Source organism: Eptesicus fuscus, chromosome 2 (genome assembly GCF_027574615.1).
Source record: "Eptesicus fuscus isolate TK198812 chromosome 2, DD_ASM_mEF_20220401, whole genome shotgun sequence".
Lineage (NCBI taxonomy): Eukaryota > Metazoa > Chordata > Mammalia > Chiroptera > Vespertilionidae > Eptesicus > Eptesicus fuscus.
Window position 1 is genome coordinate 20,616,995 of NC_072474.1, and position 27,827 is coordinate 20,644,821.

Sequence of the window (27,827 nt, forward strand, 5' to 3'; positions counted from 1 at the left end):
TCCCTATAGCTTTAATTCATTTCAAACATGTATGTTGGTTCCTTTAAAAATATGTCAATTTCTCAATTTTTACAGAAACTGTCCCTTATTCAAAGTCATATGTCACTATTAATTTTTCTTATGTCCTTGCTGACATTTAAGTTAATATCTATCCAGTATTAATATATCTTGGGTCACACAAAAATTCTCTAAAAAGCAAAGGGTACATATTTTATTATAATTATATAAAAGGTTAACTTATAAATTATTTCATTTTTAAATAAGTGACTTGGATAGCATAATATTTAGTATTAAACATTCCTTATCATTGCTTACTTAAAATTTAATATATGTTTTAAAATATGTGCCAGGCACAGCCAGGTGGCTCATTGGTTGGAGCGTTGTCCTATACACCAAAAGGTTGTGGGTTTGATCCCCAGTCAGGACACTAACATCAAATGGTCTCTAACATCAAATTTTTTCAGCTATATTATCACATAACATCATACCATAATAAAAACTTCCTTCCCAAATATTACCAAGGCAAGCAAACAAGTCTAACATTAACTTTATATTTACCGCAAATTAGACTATCAGAAAATCTTAGTTATTACAAAATAAAATGCACAAATGTATTTTAAGTTTGATAACAAAACCAAGTTGTAGTAAATTTATATATGCTAAAAATACAATTCAAATATCATTTGCATGTTAATGAATGCCAATTGGTAAAATTTAAAGCTAAGTATGTTTTCACTAAATACAAAGTTTTTTACTCTAGTATTTAACTGCAAAATTTTTCATAAAATAAAAAATCTAATTCATTCCTAGAACAAAAAAAATGATTACTAAATAAAGTCATCAGTCCTGGGATTTATTAAACACTGTACCACATTTAATAATTGTCCATTAAAAATAACATGACAGGGTATATATTAAGATAAATATAATCATTTTTTTCTTCTTCACAATTTATAATGAGACCTACCTAAGAAGCCCTTGTTCGTGGATTTAAAAGCTTAAATAAAATCTGAGAGTGCTTCTTACTAAAACTGCTAGGTAATTAAATCAAGTCTGCCATTCTTCCGTCAGTAATCCAAACAACAGACAGCAAGACAAAGCCCTACTATTGTCACTACCACAAAACCACCTCACTAAAGAAGTGAAAATGAATATGTATACTTGCTGCCTAAGACCTATAAAATTTTTTATAAACCTAACCGGTACTCTAAAGGTGAATATAGTTATAATTATTATTTAACTCATAATTGCAATATTAATCTAAAAATTGTAAACTTGAGCTCTTAAAATATTTACCTTAAAAAAAAGCACAAACATAAATTCAAACCAAATTTGTTTTAAAATATCATTAGCTTTTCAATCACCTTCCTGATCTCAAGTATTTACAAACATGAAAATGTTACCTGACTTAGCTTTTAACACAATCTGTAAAAAATATGTCCCAAACTGGTTGTATAAACTGTTTAAAAGTAATATTCTTTTCTAATTTAAGATGTCCTTTGAGTCCTCGCTTTGTTAAAAACAATTCACAGTAATTGTTTTCCTATGTTGACAATATGTCCAATGAATGATTCTACAGTACTTACTAGTTTACTCATAGCCTTTAAAATAAGTGAAAATGTAAGCAGAAAATAGGTAAGTCAGAAGAAGACAGATTAGGACTAGGCAAACTTTTGATTAAAAGACAAAATAGTCTCAAACAAATGGTTTGACATTTGGCCATTTAAAAAATAATAAACAATTAGTACCAGTGGAAGAAGAAAAAAAGTCAAGAATATACAGAACTTCCGCCCTAGCTGGTTTGGCTCAGTGGGTAGAGCGTCAGCCTGTGGACTGAAGGGTCCCTGGTTCGATTCCAATCAAGGGTACATGCCCAGGTTACAGGCTCAATCCCCAGTAGAGGGCGTGCAGGAGGCAGCCGATCAAAGATTCTCTCTCATCATTGATCTCTCTCCCCCTCTCCCTTCTTCTCTGAAATTAAAAAAATATATATATAGAACTTACAAATTGTTCTATTATGAAGAAAAAAGCTGATTAGATTTGTACTTATATCTATCCTATATAATAAAAGCCTAATATGCTAAATGTCCAGTTGGCCGGTTGGCCATTCAATCAATCAAAGCGTAGTACGCTGATATGCTAAGGCCACTCAACAGCTCATTATGATGTGCACTGACCACCAGGGGGCAGACCCTCCGACCAGTAGGTTAGCTTGCTGCTGGGGTCCAGCTGATAGGGATTGAGAGAGACAGGCCGGACATGCCCTGAATCTCTCCCATGGTCCCTCCCTGGCTGGCCAACTTCCCGCATCCCTCCCCGGCCCCAATTGTGTACCGGTGGGGTCCCTCGGCCTGGTCTGCACCCTCTCGCAATCCAGGACCCCTTGGGGGATGTCGGAGAGCCAGTTTCAGCCCGACGGTGAAACCGGTCGCTATGATGCACACTAACCACGAGGGAGCAGACGCTCAACACAGAAGCTGTCCCCTGGTGGTCAGTGCGCTCCCTCTGCAGCAGCGCTAAGGATGTCTAACTGACAACTTAGGCCCGCTCCCCATGCGGAGCGGGCCTAAGCTGTCAGCTGGACATCCCCCGAGGGCTCCCAGACTGCAAGAGTGCATAGGCCGGGCTGAGGGATCTCCCCTCCAAGTGCACAATTTCGTGCACCGAGCCTCTAGTGTATAATAAAAGCATAATATGCAAATCGACCAAACAACTGAACAGCAGAACAACTGTCCGGGCGACATTCTGGACAACCACACTACGACATGCATTGGCACCAGGCCAACCAAGGCGGATGCGATGCGATTGGTTGGGGGACCCCAGCATTGCCCCGCAGAGGGAGGCCCAGGCCACCCTCTGCAGGGCGGTCAATGAAGGGGCCTCCCTCTGCTGAGTCATCAATCACGGAGCCCCACAATTGATCGCCCCAAAGAGGGAGGCCTAGGCCAGCCAAGCAATCACACCCCATGCCTGTTGCCTGCAGAAGGAGGTGACCCGTGGCAGGGGAGGGGGAGCAGCGCCGCACAGATGGCAAGCAGTGGCAGCAGCGGGGGCAGGGCCAGCTGGGGGAAGGAAAGCCCCGATAGGCCCTGATCGCAGACCTGGCCCAGGGACCCTATCCGAGGGGTCCTGGATTGCAAGAGGGCACAGGCCGGTCTGAGGGACACTCCTCCCACCCCATGCACAAATTTCGTGCATCAGGCCTCTGGTGTGAAATAATCAGTTAATAATATGTAGCAACAAACTACTATTGCTTAAGTCACCTAAAGATTTCACAATATGATCACAGTAACACATTGAAGAAATCCCTCTCCTGTTTTTAATCAAGTTGTATTTCAAATTTTCAGCTAAATGGGTACAACTATATTCACAAATATGGCATTATTTTAGACCTACTCTTGGACTTAATATTCTTTATTAATAAAAATTTCAGTATTTCATTGTCTACATTCAGCTATCAAGAACTTAATTTTATCTAAAAAAGGAAAAAAATCTATTAAGTTGATGTGCTACATATTTAGCAACAACAAATGCACTTACTTTTTTCTCTTTCTCATGATGTTTATCCTGAGAGTGAGAGGAAGAATCACTTAAACTTTGATCATATGACCTATTAGATCCCCGTTTGCTCTTTTTCTAAAAAAGAAAATATATATACATATATGTATATGTATATAAAAATTTTTAAATAATCTTTTTGTTAGGGTTAAACCAATTCAAGTGTGAAATATTTCAAAATGTCTACTGAAAATAAAATGTCTCACTATTTTAAATCATATCTGTTTACACACCCTCCATATATTACCTATTAAATTATAAAGAAAAATCTAACCTTAAATTTAACATTAATGCCATATTTTTGTACATTTATTAAAATGTGTGAAGACTATTTTCAAACAAGCAGTAGCTTATTTGTCACTTTATCACAAAACCACTCATTAAAGAAATTAAGTATAATTTTCAATTTCTGCTTTAAAAAAGTTTCAACCAAAATAGAAAATGCCATATTGAAGAAGGATGCCAAGACTAGAAGAAAAGAAAATATTAGAAGAGTTACTTTATGCCTCTAGGAAAAGCAAAAAGTCTTTTGATCTCAAAAGTATTAAGGCATTACAGCTTTCTGCAGTTAAGAAAAAAAAAATTAAAGAAAATGTCAGTAATAGACCCACGCATTTTTCAAAGCATTACTAAAAGTATTACACGTTTCTGTTTAAAGTATTTTCACAATTTCATAATAAAGTATGGTGAGGGTTATTTGAGGTGTTTAAAACTTGGTGGTAGAATAATTAATTAGTTTACATTATATAAAAATGAATATAAAAGGTACTCAAATTCCGTACAAATATAGACCTTATACAATCAAAAACTTTTTATTCCTCTACTAGCAAATGGAAGAACAGCATGTCAGTAACTAGCATTTATATAAACTTCTATTTATATAAACTTCAAAATCCATTTTCATTATTTCTATATTTTATCTATTTTCACTTCTCATTTAGAAAATGAAAATCCAACATGCTTTTAACATTCAAGAAGCAAAATTTTCAATTTTACTATCTCAAAATTTCTCTTACACACTTCAGTATTCTTTGTCGGTCACTAAAGTACATCAGTCTTCAACATCCAAACCATATATATATATATACTTTTAAGTATTTCATATGCATGAATCAGAATATTGAAGTTATAAGCTGTTCATTTCAAGAGAAAGGGGCCCGTAATAATATTATAAGGAAGGAAGGAAGGAAGGAAGGAAGGAAGGAAGGAAGGAAGAGGAAGAAGGAGAGGGAGGGAGGGAGGGAAGGAAGGAAGGTTTAGTCCCATCCACAAGGGAAAGGTAATAATAGAATTTTTTTGTAATTTTTTAAAAAGAAACTAAAGAAAAACAAAGAAGCCCTAAACTTCAGTATATATATCTGACTGTTATCAAATGAGAAACAGACACTTGAGACATTAAAGAAACTCTATCCTTCAAAGGACATGAACACAAAATAGTTAACAGTTAATCAAATATTACTTAGTCACCCATGCTATTATATAACAAAAAAGACTGACCAAATCTAAAATATTTCCCAAAGTTGTATTTAAATATAGTTTCTTATGATCTTTAAGAAGTTACAAAGCAGCCTTATTTCAGTTTTACTATCTCCTAGTAAATAAATGTATATATAAAAATAAATATTAATAAAGCAAAAAAATGAGAAACAAGTGACAGAGAATCACAAAATGTATATAAATGTTAAAAATCAAATTAAATGAAAATAGTATTGAGTTATAGAGTTCTTTAAACATGTGCTTTTTCTACTAAATGTATACCAACATTTACTATTAACTATTAGTATATGTTTTAAATTAGAATTTTAGAATAGTCACTTTTATAAATGAACTAAAACAAAGCAAAATCTTTTAAAATTAATATATCTTTTCATCCCCAGTGAAAAGCATGCTAAGCAAACCTAATCTCAAGCAAAAATCAAAGGAAAAGGAATAGCTATTATGCCCTTTTAAAAAGAGTCAACTCTATTGTCAAAACTAATCACTTAGCATTTTAATATTAAATTCTTACCAGCTTACTAAAATGGTATTTGCAGTAGCCACAGTATTGGACGTTATCTGCACCATTTCCTTCTTCTTCACAAAGTAGTCCAGCAAACTGAGCACTGAAAACAAAAGCCAACTATATCAATAACATTTCAAACCCAATATATACAGAAATTGAAATTCACATCAAAGAATGTAGACTTGTAAGAAGACCTTAGATCTCTTAAGAGAAAAAGGGAAGATAAAAGTACACTTACTCCAACATGTAGTTGATTTTAAGTTATATTTATGGTTTAATATAAACTTTTCACCCATCTCTAACAAAAATGAAGAGTTAGCCCTGGTTGGTTTGGCTCAATGGATAGAGCGTCAGCCTGCGGACTGAAAGGTCCCAGGTTTGATTCCAGGCAAGGGCACATGCCTGGGTTGCGGGCTTGATCCCCAGTAGGGGGCGTGCAGGAGGCAGCCAATCAATGATTCTCTCTCATCATTGATGCTTCTATCTCTCTCTCCTCCCTTCCTCTCTAAAATCAATAAAATATTTTTTTTTTAAATGAAGAGTTATACATGTTTTACGTCACAAAACAATGAATTTTTTAAGAACCACTCCAAGGCCCCAATAATTAACACTTGATTTTACTTTTTCAATCTGTACCAAAGGTACAAATGGAAAAGCAAGGCCTCAAAGAGGCTGAAATGGCATGTGATGCTATTTGCCCATGGATATACATTACATACTGTTAGAAGGAAAATGCTTCAAGTCATAGCACAGTACAGTAGGCAAGAAAAAATAAGCTGTGTTCTTCAATCAAAAACAATGGAAGAAAAGGAATTGAAACCTAAAGTTATGATATTTATATATTTTTAAAATACAAAGTGCTAAAGTTTATAATCATCATCTTCTCAATTTAACCTCTCACTTTAGCATTCCAAAATTACAATATTATTATATATCTCATTCCCAAAAAGTCAACTTTCATCACTGGAAAATTAAGTACAGTATTAAGAGAATTTATAAATACCAAAAATGTTTTCCATTCCCCTAAAATAATCTAAAATAGACTTCATAAATCTACACAGTAAGATTTAGGAAATAAGGTATGTGCCTATATTGACTATTAAATATAGACTGATTCTTAAAATTAGTAGGTAAATGGATTGTTTGCAGACTTTTATTTTTAACTACTGTTTATTATATTGAATATTTAGTATAATTTTTGCTCTTGAAATAGTATGCTGAGAAACCATCCTATATAATAAAAGCCTAATATGCTAAGTGTCCAGGTATCTGTTCAACCAATCAAAGCGTAATATGCTAATGATATGCTAAGGCCATTCAACTGCTTGCTATGACGTGCACTGACCACCAGGGGCAGACACTCAGACCAGTAGGTTAGCTTGCTGCTGGGGTCCAGCAGATCGGGACTGAGTGAGATGGGCCGGACACGCCACGGAGCCCTCCCGCGGTCCCTCCCTGGATGGCCAACTTCCCACATCCCTCCCCGGCCCCAATCGTGCACCGGTGGGGTCCTTTGGCTCAGCCTGCGCCCTCTCGCAATCCAGGACCCCTCAGGGATGTCAGAGAGCCGGTTTCGGCCCAATCCCGCAGGCCAGGCCAAGGGACCCCACTGGTGCAAGAATTCATGTGCTGGGCCTCTAGTCTATTCTATATAATAAAGAGGTAATATGCTAATCAGACTGGACGGCGGAACGACCTTCCAGAACGACCAGTGGGCAGGGGGCGGGGCCGAGGCAGCAGCCGGGGCTGCTGCAAGAGCCGAGCCCCTTGCAGGAATTTCGTGCATCAGGCCTCTAGTAATAATAATAATGATGATGGCAACTGCTTTTTTTCCGCCTTAAAGCACAGGCAGCAAAGAAATGCTACTATCATTCATTAAATCCTTTCTGGCACTGCACTAAGAGTACCTACATCAGTTCTTTTAATCATAATAACAAATCAAAGGGTAGGTAACTAAAACTAATATTTTAAACAAAATGAAACTGAATAAAGTACATTAGAACCAGCGTCCACCTACTGAAAATTTACTCTGGTAAGTAAATTCAATTATTAGAATTATCTTTATTACAAGTAAGTAAATATAAACATAGAAACTATCCCAATAAAATATACTAGAAATAATATTTGGGTACGTAACTAAATCTTTCATTTACAAGGTATTCCCCATTTCTGTACAATGATGAAAACATACTTACCATGTCACATGGAAAGCTTGTCTACATCCATGTTTATTACATGTCATACAAGCACCAGTGGCTGCTTTGCTTTCTCTTCCTTGTTCATCACAAATGTAGCAAGTCTTAAGATACAGAAACAAAAACAAAAATAAAACAAAACCTTACAAGAGCTTGAAGTAACTGAATTTGACAATCTTCAGAAGTCAAGATCATGGTTTACTATCTAATCTACTTTACTTCTAAACATGAATTCATTTTTTCTGACAGTAACCTAATTGTTACAAACAGTACAAATATGAAAACATAAACAAGGACAAATAAGTAGACTTAGGATTTCAGAAAGGGTTTTTGTCTCCCTTGGACTCAAAAACCCTGCAAGTTAAGAATCTTCACAGGCACTGAGACCAAAGACCAAAACACAGCCTTACCACACCTTGTTCTTAAAACCTCCTCAAAATATTCAACTGATTCCTGTTACAAAGCTGTAAAAAAATGTTTTGCCCTTCCTTTCTTCTGGAAGTAAGCATATCTAAAGGAGTTTGATAGAGGTAGTTGGGAGCTAAGAGATGAAAGACAGTCCTCTGTGAGTGAGCAAGGTTTAGGCCATTCAAACTGTCCACAAGAATCTTTAGCTATGAAGGTCAGAGATGCCCCCAAGAGATATCAGCCAATGAACACTCCCAGCAACTTTGAATAGCATCTACTTGTTTCCTTTTCCCAAATGAAAATAGCTGATAGACGGTACCACTTTTCATGAAAGACTGAATTATATAAATGGCAATCTACAAGCATCTGTATAATGAATAAAATTATCAGCTAACTAGAAGTTGAATATAGAAAAATGTTTAAATATACACAGGTGATACACTTCTCAAATGAGACCAATTTCTGAACAATAATAAGGTATAACCTAACCAACTTCAATAGGATCACATGAATTTTTAGAGCTAGAGAGATTTCCCCACTATGCACTGTGGTACCAAATAACACCATTGAACAATATTTACCAAAATAGCCTAGTACCTAGTCAGGTAAATGAATATCAAATCCTCTGTTGAAAAATATGGATTCAGACTAAATTGAATTACAAAAATTATTTTATACCTATAAAAAGTCCCAAGTTACAATGGAAGAATTAAACATACATTCTTAGCCTAAAAATGGATCAAGAAGATTGAGAAAGGACAGAGCTAACTAAAATAGTAACATTTTAGATAGTGAAATTCTGGGAAAATATACAAATAGGCCTCAAAAACAAAAAAAACCTCAGTAACTTCCAAAGAACTGACAGTGAAAATATACCATCATTTGACCATTCAATAAAATTACAATGGGTCTTTATTTAAAAAATAAAAAGAGGAAGTAGAATGCCCAGGCTACTGGTTGGCAGAGTGAAGAGCTCCACAGATCTTTTCCTTACTGAGTTAACCATTTCACAGGTGAAAAACAGCACTCTGAAGTCTCTAAAAACATACAACCTAAAGACATACAACCAATAGAGAAAATTTTATCCAAGGAAATCTACTAAATTTCAATAAGAACAGTTTCTGTGACATTTGAGACATGATCTGCTCCATCACCACCGCCACACACAGAGCTAGATCCCTGTGATATAAAGTCCCTTCTGTTGAGTGTGATCAAGAAGATGAGGGCTCCCTTTCACCCCAGCTCCTAGTCTAAGGCTACCAGTATAAATTTACCCAAGGAAGGCCAGGTCTCCAGTGACTCTCATCCTACACATTCCTGGTAGCTCCCACTCATAAACTCCCACCTACAAGAGGCCAAGAATCCTGAGGTCCTATCATCCCTTCCCCAGCTTGCTAGTAGAATGGACACGCTAGGAGGGGTAAGCAGCCAGCGGTTACTATCCCCTTTCCTCCTAGCACTCTGTCAAACTACAGGTGACTCTTGTGGAGAAGCAGGGTGCTGCCCTATCCCCAGCTCCAGCTCCAGAGCAGTAATGCAGAGGTTCTGCGCTGTGCACCTTAACAGCAAATAGCTCAGCAGCTCTGCCTGAGAGGACTGACATTTGGGACAGACCTTGGAGAAGTTCATGCATAAGGGCTCTGTCAAAAACACTCAGGTAGTGAGCAATTAAAATAAAACTAGCAGCTCCAGCCAGAAGGTTAACAGAGAGAACCAGAGAAAGATAGCAAACAAGGGCCCTCCTAGGATCACACTCCTCTCTGGAGGTCCAACTTAGGACATGAACTAGGTTGCACCCAATCAGGAGAAATTGAAGTGCAATTCAATGCAATTTAAAAGCATTTCCTAAAGCCACAAAATTACACAAAAAGGCTCAAGGGGCTTTAGTACAACCTATGATCAAAAACTGGCTGAACAATAAGTTATTCTGAGGGCAATTCCTAAGAATTGAGACTTGAAAATAAAAACACACTCACACCTGATGATCTAAAAGACTGTGCATGCTCAAGGCTGCATGCTCTCAGAAAGGACTGAAGAGAGTACCTTGGAGATGATGTCCTTGGAAAATAAATCTAAGTCACACGCACACATGAAATGACCAAAGGACTAAAATCTAACTAGCTAAGGGTGTTTAAGCACAATCTTTGACTAATAAGTGGTTTATTTTGACCCAAAGGCAACATAAGTCAGGTTTGAAGAAACAAACAGAAAACCCTTGCAGAGTGGCTCAGTTGGTTGGAATGTCCTCCCATACACCAAAGCGTGGAGGGTTCAATTCTTGGTCAGGGCACATACCTAAGTTATGGGTTCAATCCCCGGTAGGGGTATATACGGGAGGCAACCGATCAATGTGCAGATGGTGAGCTACTATGGGTTGGATTGTGTCCCCTTCAAAAAGTTATGTGAAGTCCTAATAACTCCCCAGTACCTCAGGTGTGATCTTATTTGGAAATCAGGTAACTGCAGATATAACTGGTTAACATTAGGTCTTTGTGGGGTAGGGTGGGCCCTTAAATCCAATGTAACTAGTGTCCTTAGAGGAAGGTGGCCACATAACACAGAGACAAAGGAAGAACACCATGTGGATGAGGGTGGAGATTGAGGTGATACATCTACAAGCCAAGGAATGACCAGGATTCCCGGCCATCACCAGAAGCTAGAAGAGAGGCATGAAACAGATTCTCCTTCTGAGTTTTCAGAAGAAACCAACCCTGTCAATATCTGCATTTGAGACTTCTAGCTGCCATAACTATGAGAGAATAAATTTCTGTTTTTTTAAGCCACCCAGTTTGTGGTACTTTTATTACAGCAGCCCTAGAAAACTAATACAGAAGCTGTATAAAAAATTGGCTATGATTTGGTAATGTTTTGGAGTTGGGTGATCAATGTATATGTAAGGGGGGAGGGTGGTTTCATTATATTATTTTAAACATACGACAATTTAAAAAATAGTTAAAAATAAACAAAAGAAACAATGTTATAGTAATAAAAATTAAAACTTTACAAAAGCAGAAGTAAGCAAATTAGAAAACATTTGAATAAAATTAGAAACTACCAAAATGTTTAAAGGTAAAAAAAAATCCCAATCAAATTTTTATGTGAAAAACAAAAACAAAAAAGAGGACATGACAAAGCATTCAACACTTTAAAAAAACACACAAACCAATTTGTAAAGAAAACATCAGTTATTTTTATACTCTTATAAAGATATATGTGCCCCTAATAGCACACAGCACACCAATCCAGTAGCCTACTTCAATCCAAACTTTTGTGCAGATAACATGCATTTCTTTATTTCCTCATCATTATAGGAAGAGGTGGTAAATACAAAAGGCACTTGACTTATCCCCTAAAAAAGGGGTCTCATGGTGTCATTTGGGAATTTGGGTGATCACAGTTTCAGAGCAAGTCAACACTTCAAATTTTCAAAGGAAAAAAAAAAGAAAAAACTAGACCTATAATGGGGATGGGGGGAAATGGCAAGCTGTGTATTCTATAATTTGAGAAAAATCCTTACCAGCAGTAGTAAACCTGATCAATATTACAACTTGTTGCTAGGTGTTCTGCTTCCATTTGACACTATTTCATGGTTTTCTACTACCTAAGCATTGCTGAACATTACTGTTGGGGGATAAAACCTCATTATTCCAATTTGAGATCCAAGTTGTATCCTTATTTTCTTATTAAGTATCGTTTTTTTCCTTCTATCTGAAACCTCTGATAATCCTATACTCTTTTGGGGTTTAATACCTGGCTGGGGCATGTATGAGAGGCAACCTATCGATATGTTTTTTTTTCTCTCTCCATCTCTTTATTTCTCTAAACATATTCTTGGGTGAAGATTAAAAAAAAAAAAGCTGTGGTACATTTACATAATGGAATACTGTAAGAAGAAGAAGAGGAAGAGGAAGAGGAAGAGGAAGAGGAAGAGGAAGAAGGAGAGGGAGAGGGAAAGGGAGGGAGAGGAAGAGGAAGAGGAAGAAGAAGAAGGAAATCTTGTCCTTTGCCATAGCACTGATGAACCTGGAGAACGTTATACTAAGTGAAATAAGCCAATAAGAGAAAGACGAGTACCATATGATTTCACTCATGTGGAATCTAATGAACAAAATAAACTAACAAACAAAATAGACTCATAGATAGAGAACAGACTGATTGCTGCCAGAGGAGAGGGGTTGGGGGCCTGGGCGAAAAAGGTGAAGGAACTAAGAAGAAAACAACTTGCCTGGCCAGTATAGCTCAGTGGTTGAGTGTCTACCATGAATCAGGAGGTCATGGTTGGATTCAGGTCAGGGCAAAATCTGGGGTTGCAGGCTCGATCCCCAGTAAGGGGCGTTCAGGAGGCAGCCAACCAATGCCTCTCTCTCATCATTGATGTTTCTATCTCTCTCTCCCTCTCCCTTTCTCTCTGAGATCAATAAAAATGTATTTTTTTTTAATTATTAAAAGATGACATGCACATTATGGTTACTAACAAAATGTATATGTCAATAAAATGAGCAATTGATATAAGAAAACATAAGAGGTCAAAAAATATGCCGAAACCTGTATGGCTCAGTGGATAGAGCGTCGGCCTACGGACTGAAAGGTCCCAGGTTCGATTCTGGTCAAGGGCATGCTCCCAGCGCTGGATGGTGAACAGGGAACCAGGGTGGGTAGCAACAGGGGGCAGGGCCGGCTGCTGGCAGCCAGGGAAGATGGCCCTGATCGAAAGCTAGGCCTAGGGACCGTACCTGCCCACAATTTTGTGTGCCGGGCCTCTAGTATATATATAAAAGCCTAAGCAACCAAACGACCGGTCAACCTGTCGCTATGACATGCACTGACCCCCAGAGGAAAGACACTCAATGCACAGGATTGGGCTCCCTCCTGTCTGGATCGGGCCTGCAGGGATCAGGCTCCCTCCTGTCTGGATCGGGTATGCGGGGATGGGGCTCCCTCCTGTCTGGATCGGGTATGCGGGGATGGGGTTCCCTCCTGTCTGAGGGGGTCGGGCCAAAACCGGCAGTCCAACATCCCCCGAGGGGTCCTGGATTGGGAGAGGGCACAGGCCAGGCTGAGGGGCCTCTAGTAAAATATAAGAAACATATATAGCAAACACATGTAAGGAAAACTACAAAAAGGAAAGAAAAAACACACTTGATAAATGGATACGCTATGTTTCTGAAACAGAAGATTCAATATTGTAAAAAAGTAAATTTTTCGCCAAAATAATATTTTGTTGTAATGCCAGTATAATAAAAATTGTATTTTGTTAGTTGTAGTGCTCAACTGGAGAAATACATGACGATATCTGTTCTACCATGTACTAAGATGTACATAAAGCCATAATAATTTAAAATAATGTGCTATTGTCCTAGCTGGTTTGGCTCAGTGGATGGAGCATCGGCCTGCAGACTGAAGGGTCCTGGGTTCAATTCCGGCCAAGGGCACATGTTCGGATTGTGGGCTCGATCCCCAGGAGGGGGCATGCAGGAGGCAGCCGATCAATGATTCTCTCTCATCATTGATGTTTCCATTTCTCTGTCCCTCTCCCTTCCTCTCTGAAATCAATAAAGAAATATATTTAAAATAATGTGCTATTTTAGACAGATACATCAATGGAACAGGAAAAATGTCAAGAATACCCAATAATTCAATAATGATCCAAACAGTATTTCAAAACCTGTAAAAAACATAGATTATTCAATAATGTTTAAAAAATTATCTGACCATGTGGGAAGGAAAAAGTTTAATACTCACCATATCCTAACCATATTCTAAAATTAACTGTAAATGGATAAAAGATTTAAGTCAAAATAATTCATTCTTCCCTCTAGCCTCCCTCCCTACTCTTTGTCTACGTTAGACTTAAATCATGAGGTAGGGCCAAACATGTCAGCATCCATGCTGGTAAGGAGAGGGCAGCCCCACACAACTGTCAGAGCCCCAGTAGGGTTGACTCCCATGAGAGGACTGGGGATAGGGGTGGAGTCAGTGTCACAACCTGAACAAGGTGAGGAGACCAACCATAGAGTGGAGTGGGAGGGAGTGGGGGTGAAAGAGGCAGCTATGCAGGGAAGCAGATTACAACCCAGGGTGAGGTGCAGAGCCTGAATAAGGTTAGAATGGGCTTTGCATTAAGGGATGGCAGCAATAAAAGACTTCCTAATACACACAAACTGATCAAATAAGTAAGTATATTGAGGATAATGGGAGTCAAGTTTCTCATTGTCTGGCATGAAAGTCTTAAATATGAAAAGAAAAAAATTAGAATAAATCCTGTGTAGTTAGATTTGGAGAAGTTACTAAAATTTATGGTTCTCTATATAGAGGTCAATAGATACAAAAAAATAGGTATATGTGCATATATAACTCCATCAGAAGAATCATTGTGACCTCACAGTCTTCAATATAGACATAAATACAGAAAAAATGCAGATGTAAATGTGTGTATATCTCCGTACATAGATACATACATTTATTTCCTAGCTATCCTCATTAAGAGTGTTTGGGGGATCCAAGATGGTGGCATAGATAAACATCTGGGCTGCTGCCATCCACAACAATTTCCAAAACTACAACTAAAAGACAGAACGTCTATCACCCAGAACCACGGGAAAGCTGGCTGAGCTGAACCTCTACAACTAGACCGAAAGTGACGGGAGCAATCAGGGCACAAACGCTGAAAAACTGAGGTACAGGGAGCGCACGGGTGATACGAGCTGGCAGCAGAGCCCAGCTGGAGGTGGGCGTTGCTTTCTTCAATCTGAAGAGAGACAAGCCCCCAATCTCTCTGAAATCCAGTTTCTGGGGAGAGACTGGGCTGTCTGCCATCAGATCGGAGAGTGAGGGTAACTTGCTAGCAGAGCTGTGTGGAAGCAGAATTGTTGGCGGCGCCAGGCGCTAGACGCGGGGACGCGGTTGGAGGCGGCTCACTGCCAGCCATCGCTGTTTGCCACACCCTAGCCTAGTGACGCCCTGAGACTCCGCCCCACACAATCTACAAACACACCCAAGCTCCTAGCAGCGGCTTTTGCATATGAATGGCCTTCTCTATTGCAATTTAAACTAGTAAACTTGCAACCCGGCACAGACAGCTCCAAGGCCTCCAAGCTCCAAGCAGGGAGGAGAGGACGGCAGTTCTCGCTGTAGCTCCTGCAGGGTGGCCTCAGACAGCAGCTGAACTGCACCCCCTTGGAGATCCAGAAGCCAGTGTACCTAGTGGTCAGTGTGAGACACCAGATTTCAACTCCTCACATCCAAAAGTGACACACACGGGAGGCGGACTCAGTGAGCACCAAAGCCCCACTCAAACAAGCCCTGTACCACAAGCGTGTCTCCAGCGCAGCAGTGCTTCCATTATAGACACAGCGGGTCCTCACAGCCAATTAGCCTGGAGGTCAATTCCTCCCAGTGACACCAACAGCAATCAAGGCTTAACAACACCAAGACTTTGCACTCAGCCCACAAAGGGGTGTACCAAGAGCGACCATCTAGGGTGATTGGGGAAACTGAGCTACCGGTCCCTATAGGTCACCTACCACACAAAGCCACTCCATCAACACAGGGAGGCAGCCAAAATGCGGAGACACCGAAGCATGTCACAAATAGGAGAGATGGAGGAAAGTAAACTACTGGATGACACAGTGTTCAGAACCACATTTATAAGGTTACTCAAGAATCTTCTAAAAACCACTGAGAAATTTGAAGAGACCTTCAAGGACCTTAATGAGAATACCAAAATAATGGAAAAGGACCAGTCAGAAATTATGCATACACTGTCTGAAATAAAGAATATACAGAAACTCAACTGTTGAGCACCATACCACAAGAGTCAAACCAAAGATCTGGAACATGAGGAAGCAAAAAACACCCAACCAGAGAGGTGGAAAGAAAGAAGAATCCAAAAGTGTGAGGATAGCGTAAGGAGCCTCTGGGCGTACCAACATCCGAATTTTTGGGGTGCCAGAAGAAGAGAGAGAGCAAGATACTGAAAACCTATTTGAAGAAATAATGACAGAAAACTTCCCCCACCTGGTGAAAGAAATAGACTTACAAGTTCAGGAAGCGCACAGAACCCCAAACAAGAGGAATCCAAAAAGGACCACGCCAAGACACATCATAATTAAAATGCCAAGAGCAAAAGACAAAGAGAGAATCTTGAAAGCAGCAAGAGAAAAACAGTTAGTTACCTACAAGGGAGTACCCATATGACTGTCAGCTGATTTCTCAACAGAAACTATGCAGGCCAGACGGGAGTGGCAAGAAATATTCAAAGTGATGAACAGCAAGAACCTACAACCAAGATTACTCTACCCAGCAAAGCTAAGAGCCTCACAGACAAGAAAAAGCTAAAGAAGTTCATCACCACCAAACCAGGATTACATGAAATGCTGAAGGGTATTCTTTAAGAAGAGGAAGAAGAAAAAAAAAGGTAAAGGTAAAAATTATGAACAACAAAAAGACATCCAATACATACCTACCAACAAGTGAATCTAAAAATGAAGTGAATAAAAAATCTGAAGAACAGAATGGACTGCTGAATATAATAGAATCAGGGACATAGAAAGGGAGGGGACAGACAATTCTCAGGGGGAAGGGGGTCTGAGGGGTGCAGGAAGAGATTGGACAAAAATCTTATACCTATGGATGAAGACAGTGGCGGGGGGTAAGGGTATGGGGTGGGGTGGGGTGGGGAATTAGGTGGAGGGGAGCTATGGGGGGGGAGGGGAAAGAGGAACACCTGTAATAATCTGAACAATAAAGATTTATTATTAAAAAAAAATGTGTTTGGGAGTAGCAATATCCTAATAACAATGAGCACACTTGGTGCACATGTTGGTTTCTAAATCGATTCTCACCTAAAAGGAGAAATGGTGATTCCAGGGCTAGGGCAGGAATGAAACAACAGAAATCTGAAATATACTATTGTGTCAGATGTAAAGAACTGCTCAGAGAATGATAGAAACATGTCAAAAACAAAGAAAACAGCTTGAAGAGGAACCAGCCAAACCTGAGGTAATAGGAGCATCAAAATAAACATAAGTAATGAAAAATGACCCATTAAAATAAAATAGTGACACAGTCCATATTAGTCAATACTAATATAAACAATTGGAAAGAGAAGAAATCTTTTTCTTAAAGTGGAATGCCAACGGATGAATGTAAAATAAATTAGGGAATTAGAAAAGCACCACTTGCTATTTATCATAGTAATAAGTCAATTAAGCTAAGAAACAATAATGGATGCTAGAATTAGTGGGTAAAAGGCATAAGGAATAAGATATTTACATACAAAGTACTTCCCACAAAATGCAAAATTATTGATTATAAAGGGGGAAAAGATTAACCTTCCAATGGAGAAATCTTACAGGCACCACCTTAACCAAGTGATCAAGGTAACATCACCAGTAATGGAAAAAACTAAAATCATGTACCACCTGCTAAGATGTAATGAGAAGAACTCAGCATCACTTCCGTGATATTCCTGCCAAAAATATATAATCTTAATTTAATCATGAGGAAACCAAAAAAAGAAAAAAATCCAAATAGAGGGACATTGTATTAAAATATCTGCCTGCAATCTTCTGAAGTTAAAAAAAAAAAAAAAAAACAGGGAAAAACCGAGTTACTATTTTCAGATTAAAGGAGACTTAAAGAGACAAAATGCATTCTGCAATCTTTTGGCTATGAAAGACAATACTGGAAATTTTTGAAAAAATTTGAGAAATAATGATGAGATCTGTGGAGTATACAGAAATAATGCACAAATGTTAATTTCTTGATTTTGATGGCCACATTCTGGTCATGTAGGAGAAAGTCAACACAAGGTGAAGTCTCCTTCCATCACTACAAATTCGACCCCCCTTTACCCTTTTCTACCTCCCCCGCAAATCCCTTTCCCACTGCTGGTCACCGTATCATTGTCTGTATCTATGACTTTTTGTCTTATTTGATAGCGAAATCATATCATTGTTATCTTTTTTACCTGACTTATTTCGCTTGGCATGATATTCTCAAGATCCATCTGTTGTCGCAAATTACAGTATTTTATCTTTTCTTATGGCTAAGTAGTATTCCATTGCATATACATATATACCACATCTTATTTATCCAATCATCTAGCGAAGGACACTTTGCTTGTTTCCATATCTGGGCCATAGTGAATAATGTTGCAATGAAGATATGGATACATATATCTTTCTGAATGTTTTCAAATTTTTCGGATACCCAGAAGAGGGTCAACTGGGTCATATGGTAACTCTATTCTTAATTTTTTAAGGAATCTCGATACTGTTTCCCACAGTGGCTGTACCAGTTTACATTCCTATCAGCAGTATATAAGTGTTCCATAACCTCTCCAACACTTATTACTTGTCTTGTTGATAATAGTCAATCAAACAAGGTGTGAGGTGGTATTTCATTGTAGTTTTAATTTGCATTTCCATAATAGTTAATGAAATTACACATCTTTTCATATATCTTTTGGCCATTTGTATGTCTTCTTGGGAGAAGTGTCTATTCAGGTCCTCTGCCCATTTTTTAATTGGATTGTTTGTTTTGGTTGACTTATAAAAGTTCTTTATATATTTTGGATATAAACCCCTTATTGGAGGTCTTGTTTGCAAATATCTTCTTTCATTCTTGCAATTTTTCCAGCACCATTTATTGAAGGGACTTGCTTTTCTCCACTTATGATTGTGGCTCCTTTGTCAAAAATTATTTACTCATATATATGTGAATTTATTTCTGGACTCTCCATTCTGTTCCATTGTTAAGTGTGTCTATTCTTCTGCCAAAACCATGCTATTTTGAGTATTGTCACTTTTTAGTATTAATTTAAAGTCAGGGAATGTGAAACCTCTGGCTTTGTTCTTTATTCTCAGGATTGCTTTGGCTATACAAGGTCTTCTATGATTCCACAAAATCATGTTCTATTTCTTTTAAAAATGCCACTGGAGCCCGGCTGGCATGGCTCACTGGTTGAGAGTCGACCTAGGAACCAGGAGTTCGGGGTTCAATTCCCAGTCAGGGCACATGGCCGGGTTGCTGGCTCAATCCCCAGTAAAGGGCGTGCAGGAGGCAGCTGATCCATGATTCTCTCTCATAATGGATGTTTCTATCCCTCTCTCTTTCCCTTCCTCTCTCAAATCAATAATATATATATTTTTTTTTTTAAATGCCACTGGAATTTTTGATGGGGATTGCATTAAGTCTGTATATTGCTTTGGATAATATGGCCATTTTAACTAAATTGATTCTTCTATCCATGAAAATGGAGTACCTTTCCCTTTCCTTGTACCTTCTTCAATTTATTTTAATAATAATGTCTTATTATTAAATAATGTGTGGCTCAGCCTTATGAACATCAACCTATGAACCAGGAAGTCAGTCTGATTCCCAGTAAGGGCACATGCCCAGGTTGTGGGTTCGAACCCCAATGTGGGGCAGGCAGAAGGCAGCCAATCAATGATTCTCTCTCATCACTGATGTTTCTCTCTCTCTCTCTCTCTCTCTCTCTCTCTCTCTCTCTCCCTCTCCCTTCCGCTGTGAAATAAAAAAATATATTGAAAAAAATAAAATACAGAGACATGGAAACATGAAAGCTGGAGGGGGTGTCATTGGGGGAAAAGGGGACATAGGAAATACTTTCAACAATAAAGAATCATTTAAAAAATAAAGTAATATAAATTGAAGAAAATACAAAGAAAGGGAAGCATATATATAGATCCTTCACATCCTTTGGTAAGTTTATTCTTAGGTATTTTATTCTTTCAGTGGTGATTGCAAAAGGAATTTTTTCATTTCTTTTTCTGAAATTTAATTGTTAGTATATAGGAACACAATATAATTTAGTACATTGATTTTGTATCCTGCAACTTTACTGTATTGGTTTATTGTTTCTAATAGTTTTATGGTGGAGTCCTTAGGGCTTTCTATATAAAGAATCATGTCATCTGCAATAAGTGAAAATTTTACTTCATCATTCCCAATTTAGATGCCTTTTATTCCTTTTTCTTGCCTGACTGCTCTGGCTAACATTTCCAATGCTATGTTGAATAACAGTGGTGAGAGTGGGCATCCTTGTTTTGTTCATGATCTTAGAGGAAAAATTTATTGTTCTTCAGCAATGAGTATGATAATAGCTGAGGATCTGTCATATATGGCCTTTATTATGTTGTGATACTTCCCTTCTACACCCATAGTAGTGAGTGTTTTAATCATAAATGGATATTGTATCTTATCAAATGCTTTTTCTGCATCTATTGATATGCTCATATAATTTTTACCCTTTATGTTTGTTAATGTGGTGTGTGACACTGATCAATTTATATGTTGAAGTAACCTTGAGCCCCTGTAATAAACCCCACTTGCTTGTGATGTATTATTCTAATGTATTTTAATTTCACACAATATACTTTTTGAAGCTTCCAAAATGCATATACCCTTTACACAAAAATTATGTTGGTGTGTGCATGCCAACATCAAATGAGGTACTTCAACAATATGGGGGTTCCTTAATTAAATTGCAGTTTATAAAAAATAATAATACTCTGTATTACATGCTAAATATCCACTACAAATAATAGCAAAAATATAATTGATACAAAAAGATGTTCAGGTTAATAATTTCTTTTAAAAAAATACAGTATAATCAATATAATCCAATATTGTATACATAAAAATGCACACAAAAAATCTAGAAGGATCTGAATGAGAAGACTTATGATGATTTTTGTTTTGAACTTTTCTATTTATCTTTCTGTATTTTCAGAATTTTTAAATGTTAAATCTGCATTATGTTTAATAAAAATTTTCTAAAACCTTAGAACTGGCTACAGTAATACTTTCTCCCACTGATGGAATAAATCAACAGGTAATTTAAATAAATGGTAACACTAAAAGGCGCACTGGGTAATGGAAAAATCATCTAACATGCAAAAGAGAATCAAACAATAATATATATTTATGAAATTTAAAAAATATATAAGAGAAAAAAGCAAACATTAACTAAGGTTTTAAAAAAGCTAACAACAAATATCCTATTATGGTGGTAGAAAATAATTTGAGGAAAGGAGAGCAGCAAGAAATATTCTGCAACAGGATTATCTTTTAAGAAAGGATGTATGATATCATAATGAGTATTATGCCAAATAGTGATTCATTCAAACTTAATAGAACCTTGCTATCTGAAAGAACACAGAATTTCAATAATTCTTAAAGGACAAATCCATAAGGACTAAAATGTCATATAAATGTTAGAATATTAAATACCTAGATTCATATAAAAAGGTAATATAGTTTTATTTGTTTACTTGTTTGTACTCCTGTAACCTTAATAATGTATTTTAATAATTCTACTTTATCAGAGTAATTATACTTTGTCAAAATCTCTCTGGAATTTGATGAAGACCTATAATTTAAATTATCTAATGTAGGCCTATAATAAAACAAAATTTAAAAAATTCCTTTACACTTCCCAGCTTCAAAACAAAAAAATTATATGCAAACATCAACAGAATAATATCTACTGTACCTTATTATAACGATCATGTGGAACAGACTGTAAAACAATTGGTTCCATTGTAGAAACATTGGCAAACTGTACCTCTGGAATATACAGGGCACAAACCACATGAGCCCAACCTGAAATAAATAAATAAAAATAACATCATTTTCCAGTTTTCAAGGAAGCTTTTTCAAAGATACATAAAATTAGTGACCTTCTAAAGAGATCCATTAAGTGCTTACTTAAGCAAAAATACAACAAAATAAAATCTTATTATTGACTGAATAGTCAAAACACTACTAATAAAGTACTCTTAATCATTCCTCTAGTTGAATGCATAGTAACACAAATAAAGGAAACATTTTAAAATTCAGATTCTGGCACTGACTGACTTCTTATAAATAATTCAGATCAACACTACTTCTGAGAACCACTGTAAAAATAAGAATTTTTATAGTTGAATATCTAAAATAAAAAATTTAATAATTTAATCTTGAATGTCAACATTAAATTGTTTACTTTTATATTAATGTCAATATTTTTAAATTGATATTTTACTATTAGCATTAATTATTTTAATATTTCACTTAAAATACTGTTAATAATTGCCCTAGCTGGGTTGGCTCAGCGGATAGCACATCAGCCTGCAGAATGAAGGGACCTGGGTTCAATTCCGGTCAAGGGCACATGCCTGGGTTGTGGTTTTGATTCCCAGTAGGGGGCGGGCAGGATGCAGCCAATCAATGATTCTCTCTCATCACTGATGTTTCTATCTCTCTCGCCCTCTCCCTTCCTCTCTGAAATCAATAAAAACGTATTTTTAAAAAATACTCTAATAATTGACATTAAATATTTATTTTAATTCTCAAAATGTGCCTGAAGATATCAAAGAGCTGATGTGATAGTGAGGAGTTAATGATTCAAAATTGGAAAGTGATAAAAATCCAAGCTGGTGTGTAGCTTTCAGCTACGTTCGCCACCCAGGGGATATTTGCCTATTTTAGAGAAAGCAGCAGAGAGGGAAAAGCTGCTTTTGACAAACTCAGAAGGCTGGAAGGACAGAGTTTTATGTTCACAGACAACCAAGGTAGAAAGGGAACTAGTTCACCACCTTTCAGCAACAACATGAAGGGCTGCAAGCCAGGAGTAATAATTAACTAAAAATACATAGGTCCTCACCTGGCTGCAATGGCTGTGGTTGAGTGTGGACCCATGAACCAGGAAGGTAACGGTTCGAATCCCAGGCATGTGGGCTCAAGCCCCAGTGGGGAGTGTGCCAGAGGCAGGCAACCAATGATTCCCTCTCATTACTGATGTTTCTATCTCTCTCTCCCCCTCTCCCTTCCTTCCTCTGAGAAATCAATAAAAACATATTTTTTTAAAAAGGGAAAAAACAGAATCACCAAACAAAAAGTATATGAACAGACCACAAAAGAGAACAAATTGCTCTTTAAAGTATGAAAAGATGGGGAGAAACCAAGATGGCGGCATAGGTAAACACCTAATCTGCAGCCTCGCACAACAATTTCTAAAATACAACTAAAGGTCAAAACGGACATCATCCAGAACCACAGGAACGCTGGCTGACTGAAACGCCCACAACTAGAAGGAAAGAGAAAACCACAAGGAAAATCAGAGGAGCCGTAAAAGCCTGAGGTATGGAGACATGGGCGGAGACACGAGCACGCGCACGTGCGGGGAGGACGGAGCCAGAGAGGAAGGGGCGGCTCAGTGCCTGGCCCCCGTTCTCTAGCAGGAAGGAGATAAAAGCTCCAGATTGCGCTGAACCCCAGCTCCGACTGCACTGAACCGCAGTTCCGGGCGAGAATCTGAAAATCCAGATTCATTGGGGGAAAGACTAGACTGTTTGGCAGTGGACAAAACTCCAGGGCGCCTTTCTCTCAGAGGTGCTTGAAGGGAGTACAGAGGGACACTGAGACCCAGGAACCTCATAGGGCGGGGCTGACGGGAAGCCAAGGTTGTAGGCTCCACCCTGAAACTCCGCCCCATCCAAGCTGAGCACAGAGGCTTTTACAATTTCGCAAGTCTAGTTGAATAAGGCTGTCTCCTGGCGTAGACACAGCTGATCCTCATAGCCAATTGGCCTGGAGGTCAAATCCTCCCAGTGTACCAACAGCAATCAAGGCTTAACAACACCAAGACTTTGCACTCAGCCCACAAAGGAGGGTACCAAGAGCGACCACCTAGGGAGATTGGGGAAACTGAGCTACCGGTCCCTATAGGTCACTGACCACACAAAGCCACTCCATCAACACAGAGAGGCAGCCAAAATGTGGAGACACCGAAGCATGTCACAAATAGGAGAGATGGAGGAAAGTAAACTTCTGGACGACACAGTGTTCAGAACCACATTTATAAGGTTACTCAAGAATCTTCTAAAAACCACTGAGAAACTTGAAGAGACCTTCAAGGACCTTAATGAGAATACCAAAATAATGGAAAAGGACCAGTCAGAAATTATGCATACACTGTCTGAAATAAAGAATATACAGAAACTCAACTGTTGAGCACCATACCACAAGAGTCAAACCAAAGATCTGGAACATGAGGAAGCAAAAAACACCCAACCAGAGAGGTGGAAAGAAAGAAGAATCCAAAAGTGTGAGGATAGCGTAAGGAGCCTCTGGGCGTACCAACATCCGAATTTTTGGGGTGCCAGAAGAAGAGAGAGAGCAAGATACTGAAAACCTATTTGAAGAAATAATGACAGAAAACTTCCCCCACCTGGTGAAAGAAATAGACTTACAAGTTCAGGAAGCGCACAGAACCCCAAACAAGAGGAATCCAAAGAGGACCACACCAAGACACATCATAATTAAAATGCCAAGGGCAAAAGACAAAGAGAGAATCTTGAAAGCAGCAAGAGAAAAACAGTTAGTTACCTACAAGGGAGTATCCATATGACTGTCAGCTGATTTCTCAACAGAAACTATGCAGGCCAGATGGGAGTGGCAAGAAATATTCAAAGTGATGAACAGCAAGAACCTATAACCAAGATTACTCTACCCAGCAAAGCTATCATTCAGAATTGAAGATCAGACGAAGAGCTTCACAGGCAAGAAAAAGCTAAAGGAGTTCATCACCACCAAACCAGGATTACATGAAATGCTGAAGGGTACTCTTTAAGAAGAGGAAGAAGAAAAAAAAGGTAAAAGTAAAAATTATGAACAACAAAAAGACATCAAATACATACCTACCAACAAGTGAATCTAAAAATCGAGTGAATAAAAAAACTTGAAGAACCGAATGGACTGGTGAATATAATAGAATCAGGGACATAGAAAGGGAGGCGACAGACAATTCTCAGGGGGAAGGGGGTCTGAGGGGTGCAGGAAGAGATTGGACAAAAATCTTATACCTATGGATGAAGACAGTGGCGGGGGGCGGTAAGAGTATGCGGTGGGGTTGGGAATCAGGTGGAGGGGAGCTATGGGGGGGAGAGGGGAACACCTGTAATAATCTGAACAATAAATATTTATTTTTAAAAATAATAATAAATAAATAAATAAATAAATAAATAAATAAATAAAGTATGAAAAGGTGGTCAGAATTACTTATAAAAAAGGGAAATGTAAAAGTACATGCTCAGAGACACCAATTTCCACCTATTGGATTACCAAGGGCGTAGAAAACAGCTTTTATGGTTTATTGTTGCTGGGCACATAATTTGGTACAAACACTAGGGAGAATAATTTGGAATTATCTACCAAAATTAATTGTAAAATCCCTTTGACCCTACAGTTCCACTTCTGGGAATTAATCTTACAGATGTACTTGCATACAAGCAAAATGGCACATATAAAAATATCCTATATAATAAAAGTCTAATATGCTAAGTGTCCGGTCGTCTGGTCGTCCATTCAACCAATCAAAGCATAATATGCTAATGATATGCTAAGGCCACTCAACTGCTCACTATGATGTGCCTTGACCACCAGGAGTCAGTCGACCGGTCAACCAGTCGCTATGACGTGCACTGACCACCAGGAAGCAGATGCTCCAAATGGTAGGTTAGCCTGCTGCTGGGGTCCAGCCGATAAGGACTGAGCGATACAGGACACACCCTGGAGCCCTCCCGTAGTCCCTCCCAGTTGGCCAACCTCCCGTGTCCTTCCCCAACCCCGAACATGCACCGGTGGGTCCCTCAGTCTGGCCTGCACCCTCTCACAATCCATGACCCCTCAGGAGATGTCAGAGAGCTAGCTTCGGCCTGATCCCACAAGCCACGCCAAGGGACCCCACTGATGCACAAATTCGTGCACTGGGCCTCTAGTCTATAATAATAAAAGCGTAATATGCTAATTAGACCAGACAACCTTCCCGATGAAGCCAGGGCTGTGAGGAAAGCTCGGGTCCCAGGTGCCTGCCAGCGGCCGGAGGGACGCCTGGGTCCTGGGTGCCTGCTGGCGGCCAGAGGGAAGCCCTGGTCCCGGGTGCCAGAGGGAAGCCAGTGCAGGCAGCTGGGGGAAGGAAGGCCTATTCTTGTAAGAATTTTGTGCATCGGGCCTCTAGTTAGTCATAAAAGCAGATTAGAAGATTAGAAGATTAGAAGATTAGAAAGTCCATCAATTGGTGACTAATTGTATAACAGGGTAAAAAAAAAAAGAAAGCTCTTTTATCTATACTGATAATAGAGATAAAATGTTCTGTGAGAGAAACCAAGATGGCGGCATAAGGTAAACACCTAATTGTTGCCTACCACAACAATTTTAAAACTACAACTGGAAAACAGAGCGCACACCATCCAGAACCATCGGAAAGCTGGCAGAGTGGAAAACCTACAACTAGAAAAAAAGAGAGGGAGATGCTGAGCCTCAGGAGTTGTGGAGGTGCGGAGATCCGTGAGTGCGGGAAGGGCGGGCGGCTGAATACACGATGGCTTGCTTGCGGCGCGTGGAGAGGGAGGGCAGCAGACGAGTGGCTAGCCTTCTCGTTTGGGAGAAAAACAAAACCTCACAACTGCACTGAAATCCAGCTCCGGACGGGGAGAAAATGGTCTGTTTGGCAGCGGGTGAGGCTCGAGAGCTGCCTTCTCTCAAAGGTGCACAGCCATTGTTTTGGGCACAGAGAAACCGGCCCTCTTAGGGCGAGGCTGACGGGAAACCAAAGCTTGTCTGCTCCACCCTGAGACTCCGCCCCATCCAAGCTTAGCACAGAAGCTCTCCCAGCAGAGACACTGCTGATCCTCACAGCCAACTGGCTTGGAGATCAACTCCCCCCCAGTGATACCAACAACAAGCACAGCTTAACTACAACAGGACTGCACATATAGTCCACAAAGGGGTGCAACAAGAGGATCCACCACAGAGAACTGGGGAGGCTGAGCTACTGGGCCCTGCTAGGACACCTAACACACAAAGCAACTCCATCAACTCAGAGAAGCATCTAAAATGCGGAGACCAAGAGGCAGGCCACAATTTAAAGAAATGGAGGAAACCAAAAGACTGGACATAGAGTTCAAAACCAAGGTTATAAGGTTTTTCAAGAATTTCCTAGAAAAGGCTGATAAATCAAACGAGAACCTTGAGGATATGAAAAGGGATCAACTAGAAATTAAGCATATACTGACTGAAATAAAAAATATTATACAAAGACCTAAAAGCAGACTAGAGGATCACAAGAATCAAGTCAAATATTTGGAATACCAAGAAGCAAAAAATCACTCCTCTGGAAAAGCAAAAAGAATCCAAAAAGTTGAAGATAGTGTAAGGAGCCTCTGGGACAACTTCAAGCATACCAACATCAGAATTATGGGGGTCCCAGAAGAAGAGAGAGAGCAAGATACTGAAAACCTATTTGAAGAAATAGTGACAGAAAACTTCCCCCACCTGGTGAAAGAAATAGACCTACAAGTCCAAGAAGCATACAGAACCCCAAACAAAAGGAATCCAAAGAGGACCACACCAAGACACATCATAATTAAAATTCCAAGAGCAAAAGACATAGAGAATATTAAAATCAGCAAGAGAAAAACAGTTAGTTACCTATAAGGGAGCACCCATAGATTGTCAGCTGATTTCTCAACAGAAACCATGCAGGGCAGATAGGAATGGCAAGAAATATTCAAAGAGATGAATAGCAAGAACCTACAACCAAGATTACTCTACCCAGCAAAGCTATCATTCAGAATTAAAGGTCAGATAAAGAGCTT

At 38.8% G+C, this 27,827-nt stretch overlaps 1 protein-coding gene across 5 annotated transcripts in view; it reads right to left on the reverse strand.

Annotated features, from left to right (window-relative positions):
* MLLT10 (MLLT10 histone lysine methyltransferase DOT1L cofactor) overlaps nt 1-27,827 on the reverse strand; it is a 229,860-nt gene that overhangs the window by 138,264 nt on the left and 63,769 nt on the right. For 4 of the 5 annotated variants that reach the window (XM_028156559.2, XM_008148856.3, XM_028156558.2 and 1 more), the window contains exons 5-8: nt 21,683-21,792; nt 7,756-7,859; nt 5,567-5,660; nt 3,541-3,636 (exon numbers count right to left, since the gene is read on the reverse strand). In XM_028156559.2, coding sequence (XP_028012360.1) covers nt 3,541-3,636; nt 5,567-5,660; nt 7,756-7,859; nt 21,683-21,792 — 404 coding nt within the window. The remainder of the gene's footprint in view (nt 1-3,540; nt 3,637-5,566; nt 5,661-7,755; nt 7,860-21,682; nt 21,793-27,827) is intronic. The other variant, XM_028156561.2, reaches the window with a different exon arrangement.